Genomic DNA, 13,150 nt, shown 5'->3' with positions numbered 1-13,150 from the left:
TGGGAATTTATTCCATGGATGTGAATTAATAAACGGTTCATATACAACAAATATCCCACAGCATTCCAACACGTGTGCTACGACCGCCCTCAATTCTATGCGACTCCTTGCATATTGGAGGTTTCCAATTTATTTTCTACATTCAGAAACGTTGAGAACCTCAGAATTAGACTCAAAACTAAGATTTCGGTCATTTATTGCTTGGGAAACCAAGCCAACACAACCACAAACAATGCATAGAGATGTAAAAGGAATGCAATAATTTCACAAAAACTTAAAGCGATAAAATGGAAAAAGGTTTCCAATAAAGTGCAATGCATGCATAGAATCATCTTGTATAAAACTCAGAATTACATTCGCTAATGTGCAGAAAGTTTAACAAACAAGTCATTATGTTGCTCCACAACACGAATTACAAACCTTGCACATTACTTACATCTCCTTTGCTAAACTTTTAGAGAAGAAATAAATATTGTCACTTTCCACAGGAAAATTGTCATTTAACTTAACTGAATAGTGGTAGTGTTTAGTGAAAGTTACATTTTCAGCACCAACCACACTATAAGATATCTGAGATGAGTCAGCTGATGTGGAGTGTGATGAACCTTAGAAGAAAATATTTGCAAATTTAACAGTAGTATTAATTATACACGCAAAAAAGACATAATAATCATTAAGAGCTGCAGACAGGTGTACACACTGTTTCGAACTGCGAGGTCTGTGCCACAGTCACCAGCTGCACTGGTGAGACCTCACAGCTAGAAACAGTGTGAACACCTGTCTGCAAACACTGCAAAGATTTGAAAAAAATTTTACAGACAAAAATAATTACATTTGCAAAAATATCACAACATTTCTTACTTTTTTTGTGTTTATTCTATGGAATTGCAAGTGGAACTTTTCTACTGAAAAAACATGATTGATATTAAATTAAACATAAATATCAACTATTTTTTCCTACCGTTGCAAGAAACAGATCCGCACAGATTTTTCCTTGATGTCCATCACCATAAAACTTTCTACCACCAAGGGTTACAGAAATTTTGCACTTTTCATCAAAATCTGATATACTTGTATTGCTTAAAGTTAATGTGATCTGTCTTCTCGTTATGCCTGAATCATAAAAACCATGCAATTCACATCTGCTGGGAAGACATTTAATTCCATCTGGGGTTTCAATTTCCAAGAAAGGATTTGTTTTGATACGAGGAAATGGTCTAAAATCAAAAAAGAAATTACTGCACTTTATTTGCACACAACAACATTGTATTCTGACTTTTACCTTATTAAAAAATCTTCTGGTGGCAAAACTACTTTTCCTTCTTCAACAACAGCAGGGTTTTCGGAGTGGTCATATATTGCAATATGCAAAACACCTTGGGAATTTCCTCCAACCCACTCCCCTCTGATTTTCTTTATTTTATCTTTTATTGTCCCAGTAGGTTGTTGTTTAACTACCCACCTACAGTAGACAATATGGTATCGACAACAACTACAGTAGTTTTTACCAATCACCTACCATGAGAAATGAGTCGCATGGAACTGATGACATTCATTTTGATAAAATCTAGTATCAAATTCACTCCAATTCATTCCATCCACACTTTTTTTCATCTTTGATATTGATTGGTTTTTGTCGATAAAATTAAATAAAAGTGGTTCATATTTATGAAAATTATTAGTATTGCAAACAAGGTTTTATGTCAAAAATAACAAATAAAGTAAAAAAGGTTTACAAATTTGAAACTTACCACAATCCACACCTTTTCAGACAAATGGGTGGAATTTGGTAAAGTGATGGTAATTTCTTTTTGAAATTTTTGATTGTTCGGTTCACATTTAAGCATTGGAGTAATTCGATGCTGCAAAAAGTATTTCCAATAAAAAAAAACTAATCTTTGCATATTTCATGTGTTTCGTAAGTACAGTTTGAGTTTTCTTTCCATGATATGAGGTCAGCTTTATAAGTACTGGTTGATCCAAAGCATCTTCAGGTATTTCCACAATACAACCACCAACTTCTAATCTACCTCCTTCTTTCCCAACAAGTGATGAAGTTGAATCCATGAGCTCATAGTTGTCCTATTCATATGTATGTGTTGAATAGAAATCAAACCATTACATTTTACTTTAGCTTAGCCTTAAATTTTCATGTTTGGGTTAAATTATAGAAAAACAATCACTCACAACACAAGTTCATAGTTGTCCTATTTACATAAAAATGTAAAACCTAATGTACAGATAAAAAACTAGCCATTATGTGTGGGATGTTTCAAAATTAATAGGTAGTTTTTATCTTGTTATCAAAATGTTATAAAAAAATTGGAAAATTTTTTCTTACACGATCCTTTAACTTCTTGAGTTTTGATTCAACCGGTTCCCCTTCATCAGTAGATAATGAATGTAACAAATCCTCAGCAGTTTGTTGATAGTTAACAATGTTGTGCAAGCAATTTGCAATGTGTTTTGCACCAACTTTACCAACTGTATTCTCTTTCAAGTTAAGAGCTTGCATCTATAAAAATAAAAAAATGATTTTTTGTTAAGTGCAAAAAACTAAAAGGTTAAATTTAAACAAAAACTTGACACAGAGCCATTTTCTATTGTAATTTTATTCCCATACTAAGCAGTATTCCTTTTTATTCCTGTTGGAACATTTAAGTTAGACAAAATGCATAGGAATTATAGCCAGTACAGAACCCACAGAAACCATCATCAATACCCAAAGTGTAACCATTGCATTAAAAGGACTTGCAGAAACCTGGCGCATGGCGCACATCGATATGTAAGGCACGGCAAAACGTATGGTAACCCAAAGACAGATACATTACAAGGCCACAATAAATACCATGTATGGCAGTTTGTTGATTGCTTCAGACAATTTCATTGCTCCAATACCAGTAACTCCACATCCATCCACATCAAGGTTTAGAACTTTATCCAAACAAGTTGCCAAAATCTTGACTCCTTCATCTCCAAGCGGATTGTTGCTGACTTTTAAAAATTGCATCTGTGATCAATATTAAAATTATCCTTAATAAATATTTTTTTGAAATAAAATTGTTATTTAATCTATACATATTGAGTAATAATAAAAAATTATTAATTCAAATAAGGGTATCTTGAACCTTTCAAATTATTAATGGCATCATAATGTGCACATTGGTCTTTGAAGGTCAAAAGACGTGGTTTATATTTTTTGGTTGTAGAAACATAATTCAAATTCTAAGTTACTCAGCTTAAAATCACAGAAAATTGTTTATGCAGTAAGCCATGTAGACAGGCAGGTCAAAGAGCAGAGGGATTGCAAATGGGACCACTTAGAAAATTTTATTTGCAATGAAGTTAAGTAAATATACGCCGCTGATTTTGGTCAATGGTCACATGCGGTATTACCAACATAATACCAAAAAGCATTAGATGATAAACGAGGCAATTGACTTTGACATCATGTACGGGTAGCAACAGTGTCAATTCAGAGAAAAATTTTTTTGGTGAAAATGAGTCGTTATTATTAGAGTTTTCCATTCAGCAATCGCATGTCTGGTTAATTCCAATGTCCTAAATTACCGGGTTTGGCATTCCGTTGATAATTGAGGATATTTGTTTGATGCCATCTTTTGTAACTCCACATCCATCCACATCAACGGTTTGGACTTTATGTAAACAAGTTGCCAAAATCTTGGCTCCTTCATCTCCAAGTGGATTGTTGCTGACTTTGAAAGTTTTCATCTGTGACAACAAATGTCATGTTTCTACGGATATTGTTAATGCAAAAGTTTTTGGTTACAATCATAACAAAAACTAGCAAATAGGGGGATTTCCAAGAAGCAAATAAGAAAGTTTTTGTTTCACTCGCTTTTTGTATGTTTTTAACTTTCCTCTGATCTTATTTTCATTTTCATTAAATTTAGGGTGCAAAATACCAGTTTGCTAATTAATTATAGCTGCTTACAAATATATGTTCGTTTACAACAGTTTTGTTTCATGTTTTTTATTCAAACTATGTGAATCAAAACAATAATAAAACTACTGAGCATATTCTTAAAAAATTAGCTGTTATGTCGGGTTTTTGAACACTGCTAATTTAATTGAAAAGAGGAATAATTTTTTTTCGGTTGTTGGTTCAAGGGGCCTACATAACATTTGAATTGCAAACAGTAATTCAAAGTATGAATAAACAACATATTGTTTCAACTAAATTGTGCTTTTTTATCATATTTTACAAAAACCAAAATAATTATTTTCAAAAGTAAACAGTAAGCAAGAAACAATTACACAAAAAATGTATTTCATCTTATCTTTACCTGATGCTTCATTTTTTTAATCCCCTCACAAAAAAATTCAAGTGTTTTCAGTTTCAAATTACTGCTACTTATGTCAAGTAATGCAACATCATGATTAAATATATCCACATGATGACAAAAAGCATGAGCTTGTGCAAGTCCAATTTCAATGTTGGAACAATGCAATTCCATTGGAGGATTTTCTCCACATTCAACATAGTTGGGAGATTCTGCAAACAGGAAAGTGCCAATAAAATTAGGGTTTTTAACAACTAGAATTCAAAACAAATCGGTGTTCAAAAAAAAAATTAATCCAACCTGCAGCAATGGTCCAATTTGTGATAATTTTATTTTATTTGGTTTTAATATTGCAAAAATGTGGAGTGATCATTTGCCAAATGAAATGGGAAGATGGCATACAACAAACCAAAAAAATCAACCCATTAAATAAAGAGTTTGTTCGGCAAAAAGCTGCTAGGCAACATTTTATATGTGAGAAAATGTTGCAGAAAAAGAACTGGTTAAATCTTAGTTACCGTAAAGTTTTTCATCATTAAAGAAAACAGAAATCTTGCAGTTTCCATCATACTCAGTTGAACCAACTTTGTTCACAACAATCTGCTTTCTAATATTAGGACGTTTGTATAAATCATCACAGTTGATCAAAACATATTTAGTCACTGTTGAGCTTTTAATCTCCAAGAAAGCAAAGTCACTTTCCAATGGTTTGCTAAAATTGCAGGAAAACACTTAACAACAACAAAATTGCTCTGCTTTTTCTAACTTTCTTACCAGATTTTAAAAGTTTGTGGAAACAAAACTAACTTCCTCAGTCCTTCTTCAGCATTATCATATTTTTGACAAATATGGTCATACATAGAAATATGCAAAACTCCTTGTTGTGATCCTTCTTCCCATTCACCTTTGATCTTTTTTGTTTTCTTTTCATTTGGCCAAAAAGAATCACAGATTTTTTTTATCAACCACCTGAGAAGAACATTAAGACATCGACAATTCGATCCACAAAATTAAATGATAAACACAAAATTAAATGTTATTAATTCGATTTTCCTACCATGAAAAATGATTTGTATGGAAATGATGTCTGCAATTATTCTGATAAAAACAAGGTTCATTGTCATTCCATTTTAATCCATCCATGCTTTCTGCGACCTATAATATTATTAATTTGTTATTAACAAAGATAAATATTAACATAAATTCTTGAATATATAAAATTGTTGATTTGAATTGATTTACTGAACAGCAGAACAGCCTTAAAGTTTGTTTCAATTAAGTTAAAATGTATTAGTCAGACTTAGTAAAAAAAAAAAATTGCATGTAACATGAAAATTACAAAAAACAACTTACTACAATAAACTGTTGACTTTCAGAAATAAATGAAGTTGGTAAAGTGATGGAAATGTCCTTTTCAAACTTCATATTGTTTGGTTCACATTTAAGCATTGGAGTAATTTGATTCTGCAAAATGGTTTTAAATAAAGTATTTTCATTTCTATATTTTTTACATCATTTCATGTAATTACCGTTTCACTTCGCTTTCCATAATATGAGGTCAGTTTTATGTCCACTTGTTGATCCAAAGCATCTTCAGGGATTTCCACAATACAACCACCAAGTTCTAATCTACCTCCTTCTTTCCCAACAAGTGATGAAGTGGAATCAACAAGCTCATAGTTGTCCTATTTATATGTTTGTGTTGAATAGAAATCCAAATTAAAATAATAAAAACCTTTTATTTAGCTTTAGCTTTTAAGTAACATTATTTTCTTACACGATCTTGTAACTCCGCAACTTTTAATCCAATCAACTTCCTTCCTTCAGGAGATAAAGTTTGTGACAAATCTTCAGCAGTTTGTTGATAGTTAACAATGTTGTGTAAACAATTAGCAATGTGTTCTGCACCAACGTCATCAATTCTATTCCTATTCAAGTTTATGGATTGCATCTGCCAATTGAAAAAAAAAAATTATTTAGAATTATGAAATACAATGATTCAACTAATAACATATAATAGCCTGTAGCATAAACAATTCATTGAGTGACTCTCTACACATTAACCTGTAATATTTCATACAATAATTACCATGTAAGGCATTTTGTTGACTGCTGCAGACAACTCGATTACTCCAACACTTGTAACTCCACATCCTTCAACATCAAGGTTTTCAACTTTATCCAAACAAGTTGCCAAAATCTTGGCTCCATCATCTCTGAGTGGATTGTTGCTGACTTTTAATGATTTCATCTGTCATGATTTTAACATGACCAATACTTGGGTTAAAAGTATATTTTAATATTTACAACTTAATTGTATTTAATCATATGAACAATTCGGCATAATGATACAAAACATAAAGGTATAAATTGATGATTTTCTGAATTATTGCAAATGCTAACTAGATGTTTATAATAGGTTGTAACTTTTATGATTTTGAATGAGAATTGGCTGAATAATGCATCTCATCAGTGCAATAGATATTGACTAATGACGAAATAGGAAAGAATTTTCCTAAGCTGCTTGGAAGACGTGGTGGTCATTAGTCATTGTTTTAAGCTATTTCGTTGAAACAGTGTGCTATATGAGACACTTTTGTATCAGCTATGTTGCTTGACACAGTATATTTTTGTCTAGACACAAGAAAACAAAACTTTAACTGCAAGCCATGATTACAATACAATATGTTAGGTAAATATTTTTGTGTTTTGTTTTAATTGTCCTACATGGTAAAAGCAATTAAAAAAAAATAATATGACTTCACAAACACTTGGTCTGTAATTTTACCTCATGCTTCATATCTTTAATCCCCTCACAAAAGAATTTCAGTGTTTCCAGTTTCAAGCTACATTTACTTATGTCAAGTAATGTAACATCAAGATTAAATATATCTAGATGATCATCAAAGGCTTGAGCTTGAGCAAGTCCAATTTTACTATTGCAACAATGCAATTCCATTGAAGGATTTTCTTCAAATTGATACCCAATATTCTCAGATGGTTCTGCAAAAGGTTGTTATATAAATATGAAACAATGTGTCTGAAGGGAAAGCAGTATTAATGGTATTAAATCAAAGCAATACGATAGCTGACTAAAAGCAGACACTAAAGTTAACTGACTTAGTGATACGCCTGAAAAAAGCTGTTTAACCAAAAGTTTTTTAATCTATTCAGTACAAGTGTTGCCCCTTTCCTTACACAAAAATGATTTTGCATCAATGATTTTTTTACTTGATTGACTTGGATAACTAACCAACAAAGGTTGGAAATTGTTTTCAGTCAAATGGTGGTAAAAACAATATCTGATTAATGAAGTTTATGGACACGCAGTGGTGGACACAGTCTGTAAATAAGCGGTAAATGCCAAAAAAGCAGTATGGTTTAAAACAGTGTTTCCCAACCGGTGGTGTGCATACCTTTCCAGGGTGGTACGCGATCACATTTCCGTTATTTGCAGATATAGTTTGAATTTTAGAAATTGTAAGTGATCTCAAAATGTTTGTTACTTCATTCCTTAGGTTACTTTGTAACACTCAACTAGGTGGTATGCATCGAAATGGTGTTACCTCCAAGTGGTACGCAACCACAAGTCCTCATGTCAAAGTAACATAATTAACAATGTTGCCAAAAGTTATAATGTGTAAAAGAAAAAGGTATGTCATGTAAGACACAAACTAATCTTGAATTAATTTGATACAAAATGTGACTGGCTTACTACAGTAGCCTGGACTGTGAGTGCAAAGAATGCACATATTAACAATAACGGATTTAGCCCATCACAGCTTGTTCTTGGTCAAAATATATCCTTGCCATCAATTATTCAAGACAAAAATCCATGTAAGCAACTGAACGTCATGACGTGGGAATGCATTTGAGTGCGTTGCATGCAGCTAGAAGGGCTTTCACTGCAGGTGCGAACTCTGAGAAAATAAGACGAGTCCTTCGCAAACAGAGAAGAAACACAAGAACCCGCTATAACATAAATGAACTTGTCTTTTATAAAAGGGATGGCTCTAGATTATGGAATGGACCAGCAAAAGTTTTGGGACAAGATGGTCCCATTGTGTTTTTGAGACATGGAGGCCAGTTTGTGCGTGTACATGTGTGTAGAGGTTCAGACTGTCAATGAAAAAAATGTGATCAAGAGATAACATTTTTATACAACCTTATGCAGATCAAACCCATAATGATTTTTAATAATCTTGTTCTGCACCACTTATAGAAGAAACGTAATGATATCATAGAAGAACTACATTGATTGATGATTTTATCGAGTGCGATCGTGCAAAACTTGCAATGGTGAAAAAATATAAACAGGAAAGTTGCTTTGGCAGATGATAATATTTATTACTATTTGGGGATTTTTATACTGACAACACACTTAAACATGATTTAATGTAACAAACAACTTTAAATTCCTTCTGCTTCAGAAAACAATATTCTATGAAAACCTGGATTTCAGTGAGCCAATAACATGTTGAAACATAGATATGCAAATCATTTACCATAAATTGTTTTTCCATTGTAGACAATAGAAATCATGCAGTTTCCATCATACTTATTTGAACCAACATTTTCACAACAATCTGCTTTGTAATATTAGGACCTTTGTATAAATCATCACAGTTGATCAAAACATATTTAGTCACTGTTGAGCTTTTAATCTCCAAGAAAGCAAAGTCATTTTCTGATGGTTTGCTAAAATTGCAGGAAAACACCAAGGAAAAAAATTAACAACAAGAAAATTGCTCAGCTTTTTTTAACTTTCTTACCTGATTTTAAAAGTTTGTGGGTCCAAATCTAACTTCCTCAGTCCTTCTTCAGCATTATCATATTTTTGACAAATATGGTCATACATAGAAATATGCAACACTCCTTGTTGAGATTCTTCTTCCCATTCTCCTTTGATTTTTTTTTTCTTCCGGTGATATCGCCAATCGTTTAACTTTTCCACCACTTTCCTAGAAAAGACAATAAATCACCAAAAATAAGAAAAACAACCATACATGTTACAAAAACTTATATACAGACCATGAAAAGTGAGTAGTAAAGAACCGATGCTGGAAATCATTATTAAAAAAATTGGTTTCAATTTCACACCATTTTAATCCATCCACACTTTCTTTTACCTTAAAAAACGCTATTGATTTCATAAAGGTGATAGATTAATTGTAAAAATGACTAGCATTGATTTAAATTCAAAACAAAGAGTTTCAAATTTAGGAATATTGTACAGATCTGGAAGCTTATTTTCTAAGTTAATGAAAATTTAAGCCACAAACCTCAAAACAAACAAGAAAATGAGAATTAAAGATATTCTTATGTAAGAAACCACTTACTACAATAAACTGTCGAGTTTCTGAAATATAGGAAGTTGGTAAAGTAATGGAAATGTCCTTTTTGAACTTTAGATGGTTTGGTTCACATTTAAGCATTGGGGTAATTTGATTCTGCAAAATGGTTTTATATAAGGCATTTTTTGCAAGTTATTTCAATTAATTACCGTTTCACTTCGCTTTCCATAATATGAGGTCAGTTTTATGAGTACTTGTTGATCCAAAGCATCTCCAGGGATTTCCACAATACAACCACCAACTTCTAATCTACCTCCTTTTTTCCCAACAGGAGATGAATTCGAATCCACAAGCTCATAGTTGTCCTGTTTAAAAGTATTTGTCAAATAAAACTTTAAAAACAAAAAACGTTTATACTAGCTAATGATTTCAACAAGACCATTTTCTTACACGATCTTGTAAGTCATCCACTTTTGATCCAGTAAATTTCCTTCCTTCAGGAGATAAAATTTGCAACAAATCTTCAGCAGTTTGTTGATAGTTAACGATGTTGTGCAAACAATGAGCAATGTGTTCTGCACCATCGTCATCAATCATATTCCTGTTCAAGTTTATGGCTTGCATCTGTAAAATGATAAAAAGTTTTAATCAGAATCACAAAATATGTGTCCAATAACAAATTACAGAAAAAAACAGCAAGTATTCGCTAAATAAAACCTAAACTTCCATTAACCAACAAAATATTAACAATATGTTAAGTACATGTTTGCACATTTACCATGTATGGCATTTTGTTGACTGCTGCAGACAACCCGATTACTCCAATATTTGTAACTGCACATCCATCCACATCCAGATTTTGCACTTTATCCAAACAAGTTGCCAAAATCTTGGCTCCTTCATCTCCAAGGGGATTGTTGCTGAGTTTTAATGATTTTGTCTGAGATGATCAATATAAAATGTTTATTAGTTAGCGAATTTTCTATTATTTCTAAAAAAAAAATTTACACATGTTGTTTGCAGTATTTTTGCCACAAGGTGTCGCCCTGGATAAGGCACTATAAAGTGACGAAGAAAACTTGTCTGGAAATTGGTAGGATTGTTTGCATTAAAAAACACTTTTAGGTAAGTGAAATAAGCAAAATGATAATGTTTATGTTTCTTTGAGATATAAAGTAAGTTATTATGCACCTACTGAACAAATTTTTTGACAGAGAATAGCAAGAAGGAGGTTTATTTTTAAACAGGTGAGCATCTCCTACAGCTTTCTAATATATCTATTAATACTTACTCTACAAATACCACTACCATTACCACAAATAATCAAGTTTTCGAATTGTCACTAACTTTACATTACTATGATATTCAGTGGAAAAAATACCGGGTCTGGATTTCTATTGACTGCTGCAGACAACTCGATTGCCCCAACACTTGTAACTCCACATCCGTCTGCATCAAGTTTTTGTACTTTATGTAAACAAGTTGACAAAATCTTAACTCCTTTATCTCCAAGTGAATTGTTGCTCACTTTTAAAGTTTGCATCTGTAACAACCCATATCATAATTCATTCTTTGAAATAATCTTCAGTTATATAGATATGTATAAAGGTTTAATAGCAGACTCTGGGAGCAATCGTTTTCCCTATCAATGCTCATAAAAATAAGCCTAAATACATGAATATGACAAAAAAAAATAGAATAGGAGAATCATTGACCGTTACTGAATTTATTGTACAATAGAAAAATACAAGGTGTATTATTTAGTTATCAATGAATGAATGTCAAAATAAACTGCAATTCTTGTACTTCTTTGTCACAAAGAAAGTTTTAATAGTATAACCAGTCATGCATCACGGTCATATAAAGTTTTGGATTAGCAGGGACGCATGTGCCAATGCCATGGATTTTTTTAGTGTTTTGTGCAGTTTTAGTGCAGTTTATTTAACTTTCCGGCAGCTAGTCATTTGGTGCAGGGTGTTGTTAGATGAAAAGGCATCAAAATATTCAAGGTGACGCAGCTAAAAATGAAATTTTAGAAGTATACATTCTTCCTTGAAAATACAAATTAAGGTTATTAATACCTATCTACCTCCAAAAAATACCCATTGCCACTGCATAGGACAATAAATGCTGATAACCTTCAAAACCTAATTTTCAGGATTTGATATTGATATTAGTGTATTTCAAAAACTTGGTTTTCAAGGATACAAAAAGTACAAAACAGTAAGTAGATGATGGTCATCACAAGGTACGTATCTTTACCTCATGCTTCATTTGTTTAATTCCCTCACAAAAGAATTTCAGTGTTTCCAGTTTCAAGTTACAGTTACTTATATCAAGTAATGTAACATAATGGTTAAATACATTCAGACGCTGTCCAATGGTTTGAGCATCAACAAGTTCAATTCCGATGTTGGAAAAATATAATTCGATTGGAAGTATTTCTTCATGTTCATATTCATCATTGTCAGTGGGTTCTGTGATGAGTAATGATAATGTTACCAGAAATTAGAGATTAAATCTAGTAAACTATCTTAAAACACAAATCACCCAAATTACGACAACAGAGAATAAAAACTAAAACCTATTGTTAATTTACATCTTGAAACATTTAAAATATTAAAAAAAAACTTCTTGTGTTTGACAGTAATGTGGTAAAGTTTGCTACAGATTTTATGTGTTAATTTCAGAAGTAACTTTTCTGTTTTTAAATCTTATTGTGAAGTGTTATAAGTTAAAGGTAGGTTGTAATGCTAATAAAACATTGAAAAACCAACTGAATAAATGCATCCACTAAGGAAATTGTTTTCTAGTACAAATATTATTGTAAAGAGTTGTTATTTCAGGTAATTGTTAAAATGTTTACAGTAAGTTTTGTTTTTATTAATTTTTTTCAAGCAATCTACCTACAAACATCAAGATGTGGTTTAAACAAGGATGGTGCTTTTGTGTTAACAATTTAATGAAAGCTGGAAAGACAAATGGCAGCTCTTACAAAGAACACCACTATAGCTACTTGCGTATACAACAACAAATAGTAACAAAAATACTATGTTTCAGAAAGGAAAACAAGTTCATTGTTATCCAATTCTATGCTATCATAATTCAAATTATGTATGTAAAGTTCACGTTGGTTGGTAGTCATGTGCATACGGTTATGTTCACAGGAATTAGGTAAAAATGAAACTTGATTTACTAAAAGTTTGACACAAATTCCACACAGAATGCTTGTAAGTTTTTAATATCTTCCAGTTACCATAAAGTTTTTCTCCATTGTAAATGATGGAAATCTTGCACTTTTCATCGTACTCAGTTGAACCAAGTTTGCTCTCAATAATCTCCTTTGTGTTATTTGACTGTTTGTACAAATCATCACATTTGATTGAAACACATTTGATCACTTTTGAGCTTTCAATCAAAACAAATGCAACATCACTTGGCTGAGGTTTGCTAAATTTGCAGGAAATACAAAAAGTCACTGAAAAATATTTCTAATTTTTGCTTAAATCTTTATTCAGACCTTTTAATCTTAATACAAAAGTCAAAAAGTTT

The 13,150-nt window shown here is 31.8% G+C and overlaps 1 protein-coding gene across 1 annotated transcript in view; it reads right to left on the bottom strand.

Annotated features, from left to right (window-relative positions):
* Positions 1-384: 384 nt before the first annotated feature.
* LOC145909719 (uncharacterized) overlaps positions 385-13,150 on the bottom strand; it is a 40,673-nt gene continuing 27,907 nt past the window's right edge. The window contains exons 7-25 of the mRNA XM_082997073.1: positions 10,980-11,141; positions 10,377-10,538; positions 10,049-10,222; positions 9,808-9,963; positions 5,658-5,768; positions 5,362-5,459; positions 5,079-5,273; positions 4,823-5,016; positions 4,308-4,516; positions 3,571-3,732; positions 2,849-3,010; positions 2,342-2,515; positions 1,927-2,082; positions 1,752-1,862; positions 1,520-1,614; positions 1,283-1,462; positions 962-1,217; positions 862-902; positions 385-605 (exon numbers count right to left, since the gene is read on the bottom strand). Coding sequence (XP_082853199.1) covers positions 873-902; positions 962-1,217; positions 1,283-1,462; positions 1,520-1,614; positions 1,752-1,862; positions 1,927-2,082; positions 2,342-2,515; positions 2,849-3,010; positions 3,571-3,732; positions 4,308-4,516; positions 4,823-5,016; positions 5,079-5,273; positions 5,362-5,459; positions 5,658-5,768; positions 9,808-9,963; positions 10,049-10,222; positions 10,377-10,538; positions 10,980-11,141 — 2,787 coding nt within the window. The 3' untranslated portion in view covers positions 385-605; positions 862-872. The remainder of the gene's footprint in view (positions 606-861; positions 903-961; positions 1,218-1,282; positions 1,463-1,519; positions 1,615-1,751; positions 1,863-1,926; positions 2,083-2,341; positions 2,516-2,848; positions 3,011-3,570; positions 3,733-4,307; positions 4,517-4,822; positions 5,017-5,078; positions 5,274-5,361; positions 5,460-5,657; positions 5,769-9,807; positions 9,964-10,048; positions 10,223-10,376; positions 10,539-10,979; positions 11,142-13,150) is intronic.

Source organism: Ascidia mentula, chromosome 7 (assembly GCF_947561715.1).
Source record: "Ascidia mentula chromosome 7, kaAscMent1.1, whole genome shotgun sequence".
Taxonomy (NCBI): Eukaryota; Metazoa; Chordata; class Ascidiacea; order Phlebobranchia; family Ascidiidae; genus Ascidia; species Ascidia mentula.
This window is presented reverse-complemented; position numbering and strand designations above follow the sequence as displayed.